This window comes from Eucyclogobius newberryi, unplaced genomic scaffold, assembly GCF_026437365.1.
Source record: "Eucyclogobius newberryi isolate DKJ021-1_F unplaced genomic scaffold, fEucNew1.0.hap1 SCAF_2, whole genome shotgun sequence".
Lineage (NCBI taxonomy): Eukaryota > Metazoa > Chordata > Actinopteri > Gobiiformes > Gobiidae > Eucyclogobius > Eucyclogobius newberryi.
The window spans coordinates 44,138,227-44,157,963 of NW_027315834.1; the positions used below are offsets into that span (position 1 = coordinate 44,138,227).

Genomic DNA, 19,737 nt, shown 5'->3' on the forward strand with positions numbered 1-19,737 from the left:
TGGTAATGATCAGAAACGTTTTATTAAAAGCATGAGTGGACATGCACGTCCAAAAACTGAAACATAAATACAAAATATTTTATGTACATTTATGTACAATTTATGGCAGTGGGAAGTCTGGAAGTCTGATAATGTAATCAAAAATAGAAACTAAATTGAAAATGAAAATTTTGGCTCAAATACAATGCAGAGCATAATAGATTCCATTTATTATAAATAGCAACAATCTAACGATACCACAAGGAGGCAGCACAGAGCAAAAAACAATTAAAAATCAAATCCCATATTTGCAGTCAAAAGATGTTTAAAATGCACTGTAAAAGGATAAATGTTCAATTATCAATTATCAGACATTGCCCTTCTTACTAATGGGATGTAGAAGAGTCCAGATGAAGGAATGTACTTTTTTATAACCAAACTAATGGAAACTATTTTTAGATGGACAAGCTAAACATGTGTAATACTGTTAGTGTATGAATCAAAGTACCTAAAAAACTTCAAAATGAAACAAAACATAACGTCTTTGTCACTATTGTAATTAAGTCCAGCACATTAGTAAATAAATTCCCAAGAGTCTTCACATTATTTGTCCTTGTGGGACACATGGAAATGGTAGGGTGCCTATCCAAAAATGATTAAGGCGTTGCATTGACTTAGATACATCATTATATTTAGAAGCCTGTATTTTTGTCAAATGGGCATTTTTTCAATTTATTTTTTACACATTTTAATGTAATACAAATAGAACATTTATAGCATCACCTATTACACATTTATTTTATTTTACTTTTTTATTTCTGTCCACTGTTTAGCCCCTTTGATTGTTTTTTTCTTTAATGTTGATGTACCACATTCTGCACCATGTTCTGGCTGGAAACACCTCCAGGTGGGTCGGTCTCTGCAGAATCTGAATCGTCCTGATCCTCTGAAGGCAAGTGGACACGCTGCTCATCCATACGTTTGGCCTGCACCCTCTGGATAAGACTGAAGAAGTCCTCATCAGGCACTGTGGGTGCATGGGGCCCCCCTTCTGGTGGGGAACAACGCTGGTCATCTATCCTTGATGACTGACATTAGGTAGAAAAATTAAATTAAAACAATGGACATTGGTAGGTAAAGATTATGTCATCTTTGTAACTTACTTGGCACTTAATAAGCATGTTGAAAAAGTCATCACTGGGCTCTTGGTGGTCTCCCTCACCCACTAAGTGACCCAGATTGTTCTGAGTAATCCTCAAGCCCGGAAGGTTTCCAACATTAACCCTCTGATCATCCAGTCGACGACTTTGGGAGCTTTCAATCAAGTCAAACAGCTCCTCTGTCTGGGGAGACGTGGTAATTGCAGGATCTGGAAGAAAAAAAGAACAAAAATTAACTCTGAAGTAATCGAATGTGAAGTAGAAATATAAAGACTAACCCAACATATCATTGAGAGAAGGCATCGAACCAGAGCTGTCTCTGTTTTCTTCGTCCTCTGGATTGTCTAAATTGCAGCGCTGGTCATCCATGCGACTGCTCTGGAACTTACTTAGGAGGTCAAAGAAGCAATCTTCATCAGAGGGGTCACGGTCCAACTTCTGTAGAAAAATGGGGGTAAAGAGCAAACATACATTTATTGAACAAAAGAAACAGTTGTCTATTCTTGTATAAATTGTAGTAAAGACATGTTGAGTATTCCAACCAAGGCACTCTGTTAATTTACAACAACAACAACAACAAAAATTCTTTATTGTAGCATGGCTTTAAGCTTAAAATATGCACAAACGCATTTCAGCCCTACGTGTCCTCAGGGTGCAAACAGTTTGCATTCTGTTTTTCTTATACACTTATTGAATATGCATGCGTTTGTTTTTCAAATCCTTTCTATTATCATACAGAATACATAAAACTGAGAAGAAGAGGAGCACATTCATAATCTGATTAAGTCATGATGAATAGCACTCATTGGTGAGTCCACATCGCCCTAGTTACTGAAGGTGAAATTATATTATAAAAAGGTGATGTAAAAATAAACTGTCCATTAACAGCTGAGGGCACTGACCCACATAGAACAACAGATGTAACAAGAAAGAATAAAACGCACCAAGAGCACTTGCCGTCTCTTTTTTTTACATAAACGAAATGCAAACGCTCTTTCTGGACTTTCTGGTTAACATTGTATTATGCTAGCAATTATGCTTTAGAAAAAGTACAATTGATTTTGTTCTCTTAACCATTTATTATTCATTATGACCATAGGCTTCAAGTACAATGACTGCAACTCACATGTGGAATTTATTACAGCTGACCTGCACAACACAAATATGTCAATGAAACCAATCCCGAGGTCTCTCCTAGGATCATGTTTTAATGCCAAAAGGGCAATGTGAAAACACCGTAAATGTAACTAGAATAACTTTTTATTTACTGGAGACTGTTATTCACACAAATATTTCTTTTTTCAACCAAGCAAACCATTGCAAAAAGTTGCAAAAACAAACACACAAACTAGACTCAAACAAATATATCATTTAAAATAGTCAATTTCATCCTTTCTAATATTCCAACTATTTCTCCGGCAAACACAACTAATAGCAACCATATCTGATATCGCTCACATAATCAACCACAAGTTATTTCAAATCAAGATATGAACTTTTAACATTCAGTGGTGAACACAGATGCCTCTGTTCTTCACAACAGTCTGTGAAGTAGGTCAGTGTCAGTGAGCACCTGATTTTAGTCAGACGTTTGACCGTAAACTAAACAATCAAAGATGGCTTTGTTAGCCTGTTAGTGCCAAAACGACACAAACCAAATGTTTATTAGAACACACAATTAGAAAAGGTAAAAAACAACTAGAATGTGAGAAAGTTTCCAAACATAAGTATATAAATGGCTTACCGGCGGAACTATCTCATTTTGGCAAACGCACCTTTTCCTAAACACTACATGACACGGCCTCTTGTAGCACACTGGTGACTCTGTCCAATTCTCTCTTCTCTTCTGTCCTTCTTTTTCTCTTTTAATGTGTATCGTTCAGTGCTGCCTCCCCCTCCTCCGCCTCCTCTACTCTCTCTTTCTATCCCTCGCTCTGCGGATCCCCAGCCAGCCATTTTTGTCCCGTTCACCCACTGTGGGAAAACAACTCATTATAGGAGGCAGAGGGGTGACTCGGAGGGGAGGGGCCGCGCAGCGCACAGATCAAGGTCATAATAGCAGCGAGGGAGAACGGCAAGAAGAAAAAGTAGAGCGGATGTAGGGAACAGTCGGAGCCAAGGACGGGTCCTTTTTTGGCCATCACCTTGTTTAACTTCCAAAAGCTGTTTCGAAAGTTGCAAAGGTTAGAGTTTTATAAATCAATGAGGCAATTCATATCCACAAGAATATAACCGTCCTTATTGTGTATGCAAATGTGTTGAGGAAGAAAAATGCTATGATAAAGAAAAATAAATAACTAAATAAACTTTACCTCAGAGAACATATTAGTTTAAGACATAACTGTCCTTTTCACTGTCAAAATAAAGAGAGTTCTGCAACAGATATAATGTTTGATGAGCAGTTTTGTGACCGGCTGTGGCCTCTTGGCGGTCTTCACCTCACTTCCTGAACTATTGTCCAATTAATCAAGTAGGCCACAGTATAACAAGCCGGTGAAAGGACTTTGTGATGAGAAACATGGAGCAAGAGAGCACAAAGTGATGTGAATGTGCCCGAGACAATTGGCACATCTACATCCTCATGAGGGCTTTGTTGCTGCAAAAATGAAATCCATATAAAATTGGAATCGACAGGCTTTGAAATTTAAACTAAAATTATGTGGTTGATAGTGTTTTGGGACGAGCTTTAACTGATAAAATATTAAGAGGGATGGACAGAAACAGCCAGAGTGTAGAGGTCATTTTCAATGTGAGGATATCTGCCAATTAGAACATTCAAGAACATTTGTTTTGACCATTAGCCTTAAATAAATGTCAACGCGAATCAAATATGCTGAAAAAGAAGCTCACACCGAGTAAACACGTGACCTCAGAAAATCAAATTGTTTATCTGGAAATATCAATACACAATACATTTATTTATGACTAAAATGATCCATAGCAGCGGGATATTTCTCTCTTCTTCTATCTATTCAGACACAAAACTAAGCAATGAACTATCACAAACCTGAATATTCTAATCATAATGAAAGTAATTTAGCCAGAGAGAGTTAATTGGAACCGATTTACCTCCTAGTGATCCAAGTATCTTCCTCTAATTTCCTCTCAAAGGAAATTAAGGAAGCTAATTTAATGACTCAATAATGTCTTCAAATGTGTGCTAATGCATTCATGGGTTTCAGCTTCTGGTTCATCAGATGTCATTATATTTCGTTTAGAATTATTAATGTGTTGTTGAAAGCTCGAGAGATCGATATTCAGTCATGTCTAATCATCATGATATTGGGTTTTTGAATCGTAAGTCGATCCTCTGTCAGTAAAAACGTGTGGTTTTGAACAGAAAAAAATAATTACTTTTTTGTCTTTTTTAAGATAAGATAAGATAAGATATTCCTTTATTGTCCCACATGGGGAAATTTCATTGGTGCAACGCAGTTAAATGACACAGATTAAAAATCTATATAGTTAATTTCCACGAAATCATTACTAAAATACATATCTAGCTTGTTTTTGAAAAGACTAAAGAAAATGTAATAGAAAATCAAGCTCAAACAATTCAAATTTAATGAATTAATCAATGTGTGTATTTTCAGGTTGTTGTCTCAATCATAATGTATTTTTATCCCTTGATGGCTCATGTCAAACACATTAAAACAGTATACTGATGAGTTAATATGAAGAATAGGCTTCACACATCATGTTCTTCAGAAGGCGTGTTGGAGGAGGCGTATGAGACAAATCCCACACTGTCTGACTTGCAAGGTGAACTTTTATTTACAGGTGAAGAGACAAGCTTTCAGCAACTAAGCCTTCATCAGTCATTTGCCGAAACGTTGCCTCTTCACCCGTTATTAAAAATTCCCCTTGCAAGTAAGACACTGTGCGGGGTTTGTTCTCAGCATACTGATTAATGTTGCTTTTCTCAAATCTGCTTTGGTCAGAACAGCTTGTGCAGCATGACTTACTGGCAGTGGGACTTGCACAGTGATGTCATCAGTGTCCACTGGAGAGTCCAGACACAGCCGTTCATCTGAGGACTGACGGTCAGTGTAGCCTTTCCTTTTACTGGCCTGGGAGTGCTGACTTTTGGATCTCCTTGATATACCCTCCACAAACTGATTTTCTCCATTCTGCAGAAAAATAAGATCATTAAGAAGCAGTTGGGGCTTAGTCAGTGCTGAAGCTGTTGAATTACAGTCACTCTGGAAAGACTCTTGACATAAACTACGGTACTTCAGCTTACCTTATTTGATAGTTTCCACAATTCAACACTATCCATGCTGTTTCTCTTGCTTAGTTTGGGTCTTGCTCCTATAAAACCAGTTTGAATGTTACGTTGCAGAACTATGAGCACTTCAGAGGCAAAAGTAAAAAAGCATTTTTGGTGGTTTAGCACAGACCTGATAAAAGTTTAGTCAAGCCGAGAGACATGAGTAATATCACATTTGCCAGCAAGCACCAGAGTAGAAAATGTGTGATAAGTGTTTATTGACCAATTTAAGTTATTATTTGTTGAATCATAAAGTTTTTTACTGCACTGACTATAAACAGTCACTGGCTTATTATGAAGATCAACAGAGACTTTCCCACATATTAAAACTCTGAATAGTTAGTACTTGGATGGCAGACTGCTGGAATGCCAGGAGGGTGGTAGAGTCATTGTGCCCTTGGGCAAGACACTTCACCCACCTTGCCTCCAGTGTCCATGTGTGCTGGTGTATGAATGAGTGAGTTTGTGTGAGTAAATGTGGAAAAAACAGATGGACATTATCCCATGGCTACAATCCTGTGTGTTTACAGCATAAGTATAAGTATCATGTATCAAATATTATAATAATGAGGGAATCCTCCCAGTATCTTTAACGTCTTCTCAAGCGATGTGGGAGATTAGCTTGGAAACGTCTCATAACCTTGTGTTGTACAGGTTTTTTTTCTGCCCATCGCACAGTAAATCAAGCTGAAGTACTTCAAAACTCTTCGTTTGTTTTGCAATGCTTCCGAGTTTTTCAGGAAAAAATGTATCTCCCGTCTCACCCTGCATCTCGAACTCTGAACTTGAGGGGGAAAGGTCACTCTCATTGACGCCCAGCACCTCCATCAACTGCTCCACATTCATTCTGGCGGTCAGTTCTCCATTTTTGTCTCCAATCTAAGGTCGGAAAAACAATAACACAAGTTTGACAAAAAATATGAAGGATTTAAAGATATATTTAAAGGTTGTTGTGGTTTTTGGAATATCTCACCTCTTTTGAGATATCCAGATGCTTTCGGGCAAAGTGCAGAGCTTGTTTGTGATTTCCCAAAGACACATAGGCATTTCCCAAGCTCCAACATGCTCGGCCTTCACCGACTCTGCACACACAGAACACATTATAAACAGTCAAGACAAGTTGGACTCTAAATGTAGCACGTATTAGTCTCTACCTGTCAGTAAGCTCTTGGGCGATGTACAAGTGTTTCAGATGATACTCTACGGCCTTCTGATATTGCTGAAGTAGAGTGTAAGTGTTTCCCAGGCTGTAACATGCCTGAGCCTCCATCACTTGGTCCCTCAACTGCCTGGACAGCTGCAAGGTTTTTCTATAGAGAGACAAATGAGTTTACGATTGATGACTATTAACGATCAATAGAAAAAGGCAAAACAGTTTCATAAATGTGTAATGTAGTGTAAAAAAAGAGATGTTTTTATTGGAAATACAGTGAATATCTTATTTTTATGGAACCACACCCAAAGCTTGTGAAATTTAAAGTGTAATATTGTAAAAGCTGTTATAGAACGACATCTCTCCTATTGCAATTCCTCTAAAACCATGACTAGGCAATGTGAACTTCCATCTGCTTTGCTAGTTTCAGATGGATTCAGTGGACTTGATATTGTGCACTTGATCTTGTTGTCCACTAGATGTCAGCAGGCTCCTCGTTTTCACCTGTAGTATTCTGTGGCGGAGTTGAATTGGCCAAGGAATATCAAGGCATTGCCCAGGTTACTGTAGGCGCGTCGTTCTGCTGCTTTGTCCCCGAATTCTTTGGCAATAGATAATCTCTGCAAAAAAAATAAAATGTATAAAGATATTGCACCTCTCCTTGAACCGACACCTTAACGTGGTGGAGGGGTTTGAGTGCCCGAATGATCCCGGGAGCTATGTTGTCGGGGGCTTCATGCCCCTGGTAGGGTCTCCCAAGGCAAACAGGTCCTAGGTGACGGGTCAGACAAAGATCGGTTCAGAAGCCTCTTATGATGACTACAAGAACAAGGCAGTTTACGTCGCCCGGATCGGCGTCACCGGGGCCCCATCCTGGAGCCAGGCCTGGGATGGGTGCTCCATGGCGAGCGCCTGGTGGCCGGGTCTTACCCCACGGGGCCCGGCCGGGCACAGCCCGAAAGAGCGACGTGGGGCCGCCCTCCCGTGGGCCCACCACCCGCAGGAGGATCCATAAGGGGCCGGTGCAGAGAGATCTGGGCGGCAGTCGACGGCAGGGGCCTCGGCGACCAGATCTCCAGACACAGAGACTAACTCTGGGGACATGGAATGTCACCTCGCTGGGGGGGGGGGGGGGGGGGGGACTCGGAGGCTGGGGGGGGGGGAGCCTGAGCTTGTGCGGGAGGTTGAGCGATACAGACTAGATATAGTCGGCCTCACCTCCAGCACAGTTTGGGCTCTGGAACCCATCTCCTCGAGAGGGGCTGGACGCTCCACTTCTCTGGTGTTGCCCGCGGGGAGAGGCGGCGGGCTGGTGTGGGCTTGCTGATAGCCCCTTAGTTATTGGACTTCTGTGCTAGCCACGGATTGTCCATAACGAACACCATGTTCAAGCACAAGGGTGTTCATCAGTGCACGTGGCACCAGGACACCCTAGGCCGGAGGTCAATGATCGACTTTGGTGTCGTGTCATCTGACCTCCGGCCGCGTGTCTTGGACACTCGGGTGAAGAGAGGGGCAGAGTTGTCAACCGATCACCACCTGGTGGTGAGTTGGATCCGCTGGCGGAGGAGGAAGCCGGAAAGACTTGGCAGACCCAAGCGCATTGTGAGAGTCTGTTGGGAACGTCTTGTGGAGCCCTCTGTCAGTAGGGTATTCAACTCGCACCTCCGGGAGAGCTTCTCCCATGTCCCGGGGGAGGCTGGGGACATTGAGTCCGAGTGGACCATGTTCTCCGCCTCTATTGTTGATGCGGCTGCTTGGAGTTGTGGTCGCAAGGTCTCCGGTGCCTGTCGTGGCGGCAACCCCCGAACCCGTGGTGGACACCGGAAGTAAGGGATGCCGTCAGACTGAAGAAGGAGGCCTATCAGGCCACTCTGGCTTGTAGGTCTCCGGAGGTCATTGACGGGTATCGGCAGGCCAAGCGAGCCGCGGCTCGTGCTGTCGCAGAGGCAAAAACCCGGGCCTGGGAGGATTTCGGGGAGGCCATGGAGGAGGACTATCAGTCGGCCCCAAAGAAATTCTGGCAAACCGTCCGGCGCCTCAGGAGGGGGAAGCAGTGTCTCACCAACACCGTTTACGGTGCGGGTGGAGGCCTGCTGACCTCGACTGGGGTTGTCGTCGGACGGTGGAAGGAATACTTTGAGGATCTCCTTAATCCCTCAGTCACGTCTTCCGAAGAGAAAGTAGAGACCGGGGACTCGGAGGCTGGCTCATCCATCACCCAAGCTGAAGTCACTGAGGTTGTTCGCAAACTCCTCAGTGGCAGGGCTCTGGGGGTGGATGAGATCCGCCCTGAGTACCTAAAGTATCTGGATGTTGTAGGACTGTCTTGTTTGACACGTCTCTGCAACATCGCGTGGCGTTCGGGGACCGTGCCTCTGGACTGGCAGACCGGGGTGGTGGTCCCTCTGTTCAAGAAGGGGGACGGGAGGGTGTGTTCCAACTACAGAGGGATCACACTCCTCAGCCTCCCGGGTAAGGTCTATTCCAAGGTACTGGAGAGGAGAATCCGACCGATAGTCGAACCTCGGATTCAGGAGGAGCAGAGTGGTTTTCGTCCCGGTCGTGGAACACTGGACCAGCTCTATACCCTCCATCGGGTGCTCAAGGGTTCATGGCAGTTTGCCCAACCAGCCCACATGTGCTTTGTGGATCTGGAGAAGGCTTTCGACCGTGTCCCTCGGGGTGTCCTTTGGGGGGTGCTCCGGGAGTACGGGGTCCGGGGCCCTTTGCTCAGGGCTGTCCGGTCCCTGTATGACCGGAGCAGGAGCTGTGTTCGCATTGCCGGCAGTAAGTCAGACCTGTTCCCAGTGCATGTTGGACTCCGCCAGGGCTGCCCTTTGTCACCGGTTCTGTTCATAATTTTTATGGACAGAATTTCTAGGCGCAGTCAGGGGTTGGAGGGTGTCCGGTTTGGGGACCACAGGATCTCATCTCTGCTGTTTGCAGACGATGTTGTCCTGATGGCTCCATCAAACCCGGACCTGCAGCATGCACTGGGACGGTTTGCAGCCGAGTGTGAAGCGGCTGGGATGAGAATCAGCACCTCCAAATCCGAGGCCATGGTTCTCGACCGGAAAAAGGTGGCTTGCCCTCTCCAGGTGGGTGGGGTGTCCTTGCCTCAAGTGGAGGAGTTCAAGTATCTCGGGGTCTTGTTCACGAGTGAGGGAAGGATGGAGCGTGAGATCGACAGGCGGATCGGTGCAGCGGCTGCAGTGATGCAGTCGCTGCATCGGACCGTTGTGGTGAAGAGGGAGCTGAGCCGAAAGGCAAAGCTCTCGATTTACCGGTCGGTCTACGTTCCTACTCTCACCTATGGTCATGAGCTTTGGGTAGTGACCGAAAGAACAAGATCGCGGATACAAGCGGTCGAAATGAGTTTCCTCCGCCGTGTGGCTGGGCGCTCCCTTAGAGATAAGGTGAGGAGCTCGGCCACACGGGGGGAGCTCGGAGTAGAGCCGCTGCTCCTCCACGTCGAGAGGAGCCAGCTGAGGTGGCTCGGGCATCTGTTCCGGATGCCTCCTGGGCGCCTCCCTCGGGAGGTGTTTCAGGCATGTCCCACCGGGAAGAGGCCCCGGGGTAGACCCAGGACACGCTGGAGAGACTATGTCTCTCGGCTGGCCTGGGAACGCCTCGGGATCCCCCCGGAGGAGTTAGAGGAAGTGTCTGGGGAGAAGGAAGTCTGGGAGTCCCTGCTCAGACTGCTGCCCCCGCGACCCGGCCCCGGATAAAGTGGCAGAAGATGGATGGATGACAGATATTGCAGTTTTCAGAGTAAAAAACTCCCTCTACTTCATTCACAGTATTCAGCATGTACAATGATGATGTAGAAGCAACAATAGCACTATAATAATGCAGCAATAATACAACTATTACTCATTTACAAGACAACCACACAACTGAACCACTCACCTGGCGATGGAACTTAATGGCTTCCACAAAGTTTCCGAGCAGATATTGAGTGTTACCAAGGTTACCATAGGCCCGCCCCTGTGCTGCTCTGTCCCCCAGTTCTTTGACCAAAGCCAAATTCATCCTGCCAATATCAGAGAGTTAAAAAGGTGTGACGGGCGTTTTTAGATGAGTTTGAAGTGAGTAACTGCACATACTCATAATAATCCGTGGCTTTCTGTAATGTCTCTCTGACATCAGGAGGAAGGTCCCCGGGTTCTTGCGAGCATCCCCACAGTTGCTGCTTTCCTTTGGCATGAAAAATATTCCCTATGTTGTACAACGCTCGGGCCTCTCCCACCTACAGGAGGCAATAGTGGACAAATTAGAAGCTGGAGGTATTATGTTGATAATTACCTCTAAATAAAACCAACCTTGTCACTTTGCTCTTGGGAAATATCCAAATGTCGCTGGCAGCAAACCACAGCCTCATCAAAGCGCCCTAATACTTTTAAGGTGTTTCCAAGGTTACCACTGGCTTTTGCTTCTCCAATTCTGTCTCCTATCGTCCTGAGCGAATACAAAAATAAAAATCAAGTACAGGTCAGAATTCAGTTGTCAAGAAATTAAAACAAGCCATGATTGCAGTTATTATTAGGTGGTTAAAATGCAATAACCTGCTCTAATTGGGAGGCCAATGTTTCAGATTTAATGGTTAGTTACTGCCTGGGAAGATGCCTGATGAGACTGTAGTGTAACAAGGTAAATCCCAAAGGTCTTATAATCACTTCCCTGCTGAAATACCAGCTGCACTCTCTGCAGGAGCCTGGATTACTTATGCAAGCTCAATATCCAGCTGGGCCCCACGGCTCCAATCATCTACCCAGATCTACACTTTTCCCTTGAAATTGCTGATAACTGGAACTTCCATAAGAATAACATTTGTAAGTTAATGTCTAATTACCAAGTAAAACATTTATAAAATGAGGATCATAAAATATTTATAGAAAAATGCACTGTGTTTCCTTTCGTGATTAAAGTTTACCTTGCTAAAGTGAGGTCGTGTCGGTGGTATTCCAAAGCTTTCCCATACTCTTTAAGGTAGAAGTAGGCATTGCCCAGTTGGCTGTAAATGGCACTTAGAGTCTTCAAGTCTTCTGTTCCCACCTGCACAGCGGCTTCAAAGAAGGCTGTGCCACCTTTAAAGTCTCCTGCTTTACAAAGTCTCTCTCCTTCCAAGGCCAGCTCCAGACAAGACGCCTCCATCCTGGAATGCACAAAGAATCACGGAGCGTTACACTATTTACATTAATATGGACAGAGTGCAACATCCTGACTGAGACACTTTTGCAATATCACCATGTCAACAGGTCCTGCAGCCTGTAAGTAATGAGATAAAAAGGTACCCATAGTAAATTCACTTTGGTAAAGCAAAAACATTTACAGACATTTTGAAGTAAAGTAACAAAGAACCTTTTCATTATGTCCAACCAGTGCAAAACCAGAATGATGTCCAGCATAAGACAACAAATGAACTGATGTTTAGCTAGTGCTGCTGCAAAAAAACATACATTAACCTAGTGATAACTAAGACTGCAGTCACATAAGCACAACTATCTTCAAGATCAAGCCATGTTGTCATGGCAACAGCAGATCATTATCTAAGGTTTTACCACTTTGTATCCAAGAACTGGTTCAGTGAGGTGGTTCATCCATCTGTGTGCTGACTTACTGTTACTTTCATAACATTTACGTATAAGCTTTATAAACCATACAGCATGTTATACAATCAAACACAATGAGTGGATGAAGGATAATACCAGTGGACATCTGGTGTCTCAAAGGCTAAATAAAGGCTTTCAACTCAGAAGAGAAGACTTTATGCATATGGGCTTTACATAACATTGGATATTTTGGTTTCTCATATTGTTGCAGTACCTGTATTTTTTCCTTGTAAGTGCCTTCTCCACAAACCCCTGAAGCTCTACGTGCAAAGGCTTGAGCACAGCCCGTGGCCTGGCTCCACGGTGGACCAGTTTGCACACCGCTTTTTCTGCCGCAGACAAAGGGCACGCCTCCGAGGCCATGGGCTCATCCTACATGGACTAAACACCAACGTATATTTACACTATCAGCTGATTTCAAATGTTTGCATATACATTGCAAGGCGATCCACTAAAATATTAGAAATTACAAAATGAGTATTCGTTCTTGTTATGATGTTAGCAAATGAAGTCGAGCTTCAGCCGGATCCATTACAGCCGATAATAATATGGAGCAAAAGTGGAGATTTTCCAATGGAGAGTTCTGAGCAGTGAAGCAAATCCAAGAAACACATCTGCACTTGGGAGTCTTCAACAATTTTCAGAATCCTGAAAGTATTCCCACAAAAGGTCAGGAGGGAATAGTGAGGAATTTAAAAAAGGTCCGACTTTAAAAGAAAAGATCCAAGGAGATGAAAAGCCTGATTATGAGCTTCTGGTTGAACAACACTATTTTCCACAAAGTGTGCTTCTCCATTTTAGTCCTTCTGAGTTGTGGCTGGATCCATTAGAAAGCCTTTACATGATATAGCACACTTCAAAAGGTGGGTAGCTTTACGTGATGGATGCAGAGAATAGGAGACAATCAGTGACAACAAAGTAAATGCATTCTAAGCCTTGGCCACAATACCAATGACAGACAGAGAGGGAGAGAATGGCTAATCCAGTGACCCGTGCGGCCTCGGCACCAACCACAGTGTAGAGAGTGGCTCTTACAAATCCACAGATCTGCTGACACAGGCTGAAACCAATAAGATCAGCACAAGACGTGTACGAGGAGAGCAGAGCAGAGCAGTAGCAGTCATGTTTTCTTTGCACAGACAAATGTGCTAATCAATCTGCTACACTCGAATTTGTAATGTGTTCCTTTGATAATATATTTATTACAGAGTTCAACTTTTATTTTGTGGAAAGATTTTTGTTTGTTTCTCCAGATGTTGAGCTCGGCTTGGTCAGGGTTTGAGCTGGAGGGCTTTTACCTCTATGTTTGGATGAAACCAGAGTGCAAATTCCACACAGCAAGGCCCGGGAAGCTAACACGGAACCTTCTTGCTGTGAGGCGAGAGGCGAGAGGTTCTTTTTGGAGTTAGGCAAGATACGTATATAGTTACATTCGTTTGTGTGCAAGATTTCAGTTTGACAGTTTGTATTGTAATCACTGGACAATAATAATGGTAACAGAATACTCAATATGAGCACAAGCCAAACGTGAGGGCTTTGTAGACATGCGATTCTTAAAGGCGTAATGGACGATTTTTCACCGATTTGAGAACTCAGGCGGAAGTGCGCATGCGCACTCCCCCCCTGCAGAAGCAGAGAAAAGCCTCGATGCTACACGTGCGTTTGTTTATCAGCGCGACGGATCACATCGCATCTCTCGTCTCCCGTAGATTTCCGTCTCCTCTGCGTCAGCTCGAACTGTCTTTCTCCGTCTTCATTTTGTCTGTACACTGAGGGAACTATATTATGATAGATCAATGCACTTAGACACAGGGAAACGTGCTGCTCTCCTGGGACGAGCCGCACGAGGCTGCAGGTGAGCGGTAGGTGCGTTTTATGATTGATACGTGGCAGGACTAATCGGCCGTCCACGCCACGAGGAAATAAGACTCATATTTGGGCCAAAGAAATCGTCCATTCAACCTTTAACATAATATGGAAAATTGTCACGGTTTTCTGGTCTATATAAATTAGCAACTCGTTCCAATATTATCCGTGTTCATAAATATTCCTGAGTCCAAATTAATCCTTATTTATAGTGTCGGTGTAATTATTTATAGTATTAATCAAGTGTAAAGTGAATAGTGTAAACAATGTTATTACATGATTACTGTATTTACCGACTATAAGTCGCACCGGAGTATAAGTCGCACCAGGCAAAAAATGCATAATAAAGAGAAAAAACATATATAAGTTGCACTGGAGGTTGCAATAAGGTTGCAAGTGTGAAAATAACAAATAATATCACATATAAGTATACAAGTATAATTATATAATATAAGTATAATTATAAGTATATATAACAACCCTGCCAATACTATAAAAATATACGGTATGTCACTAAAATCATCATTACAGTTGCAGTTCAAAGCTGCAGACAGAAGGCTTATCTATAGTGTTCCCAGCTGCAGGTCCACTAAAAAGGCCCAAAACGCCTGGTCAGAAAGGACAGCAACAGAGGAACTGGCCTGTAGTACACACAATTATCATAGCAATACAGAATAGTAGCCTACTCTGCAGTTCTAGACAGACAAACATGGCAGGCCGTGGTGAACCACAAGAAAACTAAAGTGGAGCAGATTGTGGAGAGAGGGTGTGGCCTAAAGGGTGTCTGGGAGCCAATAAACATGTGTCTGCCATTTGTATTTGAAGAAAGTGAAAATATGCCATTTTACCATCAAAAAAACAGATTGTACAGAATGTAGCAAAGAAATAAGAGTAATGAAGAATTTGGTCAGTAGCTTACCTCTCCTCTCCTCATAGCTGTGGTTAGTGAAACTGAAAGACATAATGCACTTTTCCCTCTGCTGATGGCTGCTCTTAAGGACACTTAACTGTGCTGCATGTGTGTGTAGTCATAGAATGTTGAAGTATAATTCATATTGACTAGAACACGTTTTTAAAGTGTGTGTAAATGTTTCATCTGATCTTTAAGCAACAAATTCTATTAATTGATTCATTTTGATTTCAATAATGAGTTAAACAATTGTGATTATCTATTGTTTTCATAATTGAACAGCCCTAAACCTGTAGTACATTTAAAGCACAAGGTTCTTTCTTTCATGTACTCTTTCTAGAACTAACTGCAGCCTTTACATTGGGTATCTTCCATTACACAGCTTATGTTATGCAAATCTACTGCATGTGAAAGTGGCAAGGAGTTTAGCACCACTGTGACAAGGAATTCAGAGAGTCAAATCAAATCCAGGGTGAATGTGGAGATTCTAAAACGTAAAGAAATACTGTGTGTGGAGTTGGAGTTGGCAATCCACCCATAACAGAGAGCCAATGCTTGTTGTCATGGAAACCAACAAGAACCAAGGAATCATTTTCCACTTCCAGTTTTGTGAATCTTTCAAACACGGCCCGACCTTCACCTTGCAACAGGCTCCGTTGGTCAGAACAGGGTGTTTTTGGTGCCTGCTGATGGCATGTTTCTGTCTGTTATGAACCAGCGTTTTGAGGGGGGAGCGTGCCCTGGATGGAGCGGGGATCAAATCATCATCTTCTGATTTGTGGGTGCACGCTCATCCTCCATTGTGCTTATGACGGACTAAACTGATTATCTATGTTTTTACATTTTCATTTTGTGATTATATATTGTACTGAGGTCTGACGTATTTGCAATGGGATTTTAATTAATTTTAACTATTATAGAGCTCTTCACATAACCTTGTGTACAAATTGTGCTTTACAAATACATTTTGCTTGCTTTGCGTGCCATGTCATGGTTGTTTCAACACAAAATCTTTAAACCAACATTGGCAATTATATTCTATTTGATTTCTTTAAATCAAACAATGATTAACTGTCAAGCACGATCCACTTCAGTGATGCTAATGAAGGATCGTCATGCTGTATCATAACCGGAGATGGCTTAGATTGCTTGATTCTCAGTTAGGTCTTAATTATTTTAGTTTTGGAGGTGGTAAGCAATACGGCATAGTTATAATTTATAATGATTATGATTTAAATCCAAAACTGAATAATCCTGAACAGCTAGTATTTAGTATTAAAACACATTTAATCCTTGTTTCTAAAGGCCATATTTCTGTCTGCTTTGTTTGGGAAACAAACATTCCCTGTGGGCACATGGTCATGACTCAGTCCAAGTATTTACCTTTAACAACCATCTGTGGCAAGGATCAGGGAACATCAACCTGAAAGGCTTTTGTTATGTCAAAAAGCAACTGACACGGCTCACTCGTGACACGGCTCGCTCACTCGTGACACGGCTCGCTCACTCGTGACACGGCTCGCTCACACGTGACACGGCTCGCTCACACGTGACACGGCTCGCTCACACGTGACACGGCTCGCTCACACGTGACACGGCTCGCTCACACGTGACACGGCTCGCTCACACGTGACACGGCTCGCTCACTCGTGACACGGCTCGCTCACTCGTGACACGGCTCGCTCACTCGTGACACGGCTCGCTCACTCGTGACACGGCTCGCTCACACGTGACACGGCTCGCTCACACGTGACACGGCTCGCTCACTCGTGACACGGCTCGCTCACACGTGACACGGCTCGCTCACACGTGACACGGCTCGCTCACTCGTGACACGGCTCGCTCACTCGTGACACGGCTCGCTCACTCGTGACACGGCTCGCTCACACGTGACACGGCTCGCTCACACGTGACACGGCTCGCTCACTCGTGACACGGCTCGCTCACTCGTGACACGGCTCGCTCACACGTGACACGGCTCGCTCACTCACTCGTGACACGGCTCGCTCACTCGTGACACGGCTCGCTCACTCGTGACACGGCTCGCTCACTCGTGACACGGCTCGCTCACACGTGACACGGCTCACTCACACGTGACACGGCTCACTCACACGTGACACGGCTCACTCACACGTGACACGGCTCACTCACACGTGACACGGCTCACTCGTGACACGGCTCACTCGTGACACGGCTCACTCGTGACACGGCTCACTCGTGACACGGCTCACTCGTGACACGGCTCACTCGTGACACGGCTCACTCGTGACACGGCTCACTCGTGACACCGGCACACGCGTGACACCGGCACACGCGTGACACCGGCACACGCGTGACACCGGCACACGCGTGACACCGGCACACGCGTGACACGGCTCACGCGTGACACGGCTCACGCGTGACACCGGCTCACGCGTGACACGGCTCACGCGTGACACGGCTCACGCGTGACACGGCTCACTCGTGACACGGCTCACTCACTCGTGACACGGCTCACGCGTGACACGGCTCACGCGTGACACGGCTCACGCGTGACACGGCTCACGCGTGACACGGCGCACTCGTGACACGGCGCACTCGTGACACGGCGCACGCGTGACACGGCTCACGCGTGACACGGCTCACGCGTGACACGGCACACGCGTGACACGGCACACGCGTGACACGGCTCACGCGTGACACGGCGCACTCGTGACACGGCGCACTCGTGACACGGCGCACGCGTGACACGGCGCACGCGTGACACGGCTCACGCGTGACACGGCACACGCGTGACACGGCACACGCGTGACACGGCTCACGCGTGACACGGCTCACGCGTGACACGGCTCACGCGTGACACGGCTCACTCGTGACACGGCACACGCGTGACACGGCTCACGCGTGACACGGCTCACGCGTGACACGGCTCACGCGTGACACACTCACTCGTGACACGGCACACGCGTGACACGGCACACGCGTGACACGGCACACGCGTGACACGGCACACGCGTGACACACTCACTCGTGACACACTCACTCGTGACACAGTTCACGCGTGACACAGTTCACGCGTGACACACTCACTCGTGACACGGCACACGCGTGACACGGCACACGCGTGACACGGCACACGCGTGACACACTCACTCGTGACACAGCACACGCGTGACACACTCACTCGTGACACAGCACACTCGTGACACAGCACACTCGTGACACACTCACTCGTGACACACTCACTCGTGACACACTCACTCGTGACACAGCACACGCGTGACACAGCACACGCGTGACACAGCTCACTCGTGACACAGCACACGCGTGACACAGCTCACTCATGAGGCTGACACAGGGGCACAGTGAAAGCAATTCATATTTAGAGGATTACAGGAGGCCTTCATCACAGTAGCCTAAAAAAGTTTCTACGTGCAACAAGTTAAAGCAAATTGACTCATCAATGGAAATTGTCACTGCTTTTGCATTCAGCTAAACGGGTTCCGCCTGCAGGATTTAACTGAAGTGCTGCTGCACAGATTACATTACTTTTTGCTTTGACAGGTTGACTCAAAATGATTATTTCACATGTAAATAGGCCACGAGGTCTTTGCTACAGGCCATAGGCCCAAATACAGAGACGACATTACAAAATAATAACTTAACAAGCTACAATTACAGCTCTGATGCCGTAATAGCCTGATGGAGATTATTCACCTCTGAGCCTAGATCCTGCAGCCACATCATCAAAGCCATGCTGGCAGTGTCCACCAGCTGGTCCTATGGCACAGCCTGAGGGCAGATGATCGTGCCCAGTCTGGACCTGCAGTAGAACCAGGGGCTCCTCGATCACCCCAAACCCTGACTTGAATCTGGACTTGAAGCCGCTCAATCAGTGAGACTCACTAAAGCCTGTAGCTCCACCTCAGAGCAACATGAGGCAGTGTGTTCTCCAGCATTCAGCATTCAGCATTCAGCATTCAGCATTCAGCAATCATTCAAGGACAAACAACAGCTCTGGCCCCTTGATTCTTCCGGGGGCCATACCTTGAGTGTAGCCGCTTGCTGACCACATCCTGATCCACGCCGTTAGCGGACTGGGCCATGGAAGAGCCGCCGCCGGCTCCGCGCTCGCTCCCTTCGCCTCCTCCTCGACACTCGGTTACTTTCCTTCTGAAGTAAACCCCTCTCTGTTGTCTCAGACTAATGACACTCCATCGCTCTGTCCCTCTCCATGCCACACTGGTTGGATCGCCACAGCCCGCTCGCCACAGCAATGGCAGCTGGCGAGGAAGTGAAGTGTCGTGCGGATGAAGCGTGAGCACAAGCGCCGCCTCCAGAGCCGCTGAGACACGCACAGCTCTGACCACTCAGGCCTTATTTCACCTCCTTTTACTTCTGGATCTCTTCTGGATCTCTTCTGGATCTCTTCTGGATCTCTTCTGGATCACTGCATGAGACGGACAACGCAGAGAAGGTTCAGGCAAACCCCAAACCATTTTTATTAAGAGCACAATGCTGTTTGTCTATTGTCTCTATAATGACTGTAACTGTATCCACAGCCTTAACACTGGTCTGCACAGCAACAAGGGGGGAAAACAGACCAAATAATTTACTGTTGAGAAAGACCTAGGCTATTCATTTGGATTATATACATTTAAACAAATTATCTCTGTTTTGTAGCAGGCCTTAACAATAATCATCAGACATGAGAGTGGAGGACGCTTTTTGTTTTGCTCTGAAAATTGGCTACATTAAAAAGTAGAATAAGAAGCTACAATCTTAATTGGGTGCAGTGTGTGATT

At 45.4% G+C, this 19,737-nt stretch overlaps 1 protein-coding gene across 1 annotated transcript; it reads right to left on the minus strand.

The window, feature by feature from the left end:
- Nucleotides 1-3: 3 nt before the first annotated feature.
- On the minus strand, nucleotides 4-19,237 carry gpsm1b (G protein signaling modulator 1b). Its single transcript, XM_072453156.1, has 14 exons — nucleotides 18,980-19,237; nucleotides 11,499-11,720; nucleotides 10,888-11,023; nucleotides 10,672-10,814; nucleotides 10,475-10,598; nucleotides 7,067-7,182; nucleotides 6,564-6,719; nucleotides 6,383-6,491; nucleotides 6,174-6,288; nucleotides 5,383-5,450; nucleotides 5,105-5,269; nucleotides 1,418-1,577; nucleotides 1,143-1,348; nucleotides 4-1,067 (listed from the first exon to the last, which is right to left on the minus strand). Exons 1-14 carry the CDS (start codon nucleotides 19,036-19,038, stop codon nucleotides 834-836), a joined length of 2,013 nt encoding a protein of 670 aa, XP_072309257.1. The 5' UTR covers nucleotides 19,039-19,237; the 3' UTR covers nucleotides 4-833.
- Between the last annotated feature and the right edge of the window lie 500 nt (nucleotides 19,238-19,737).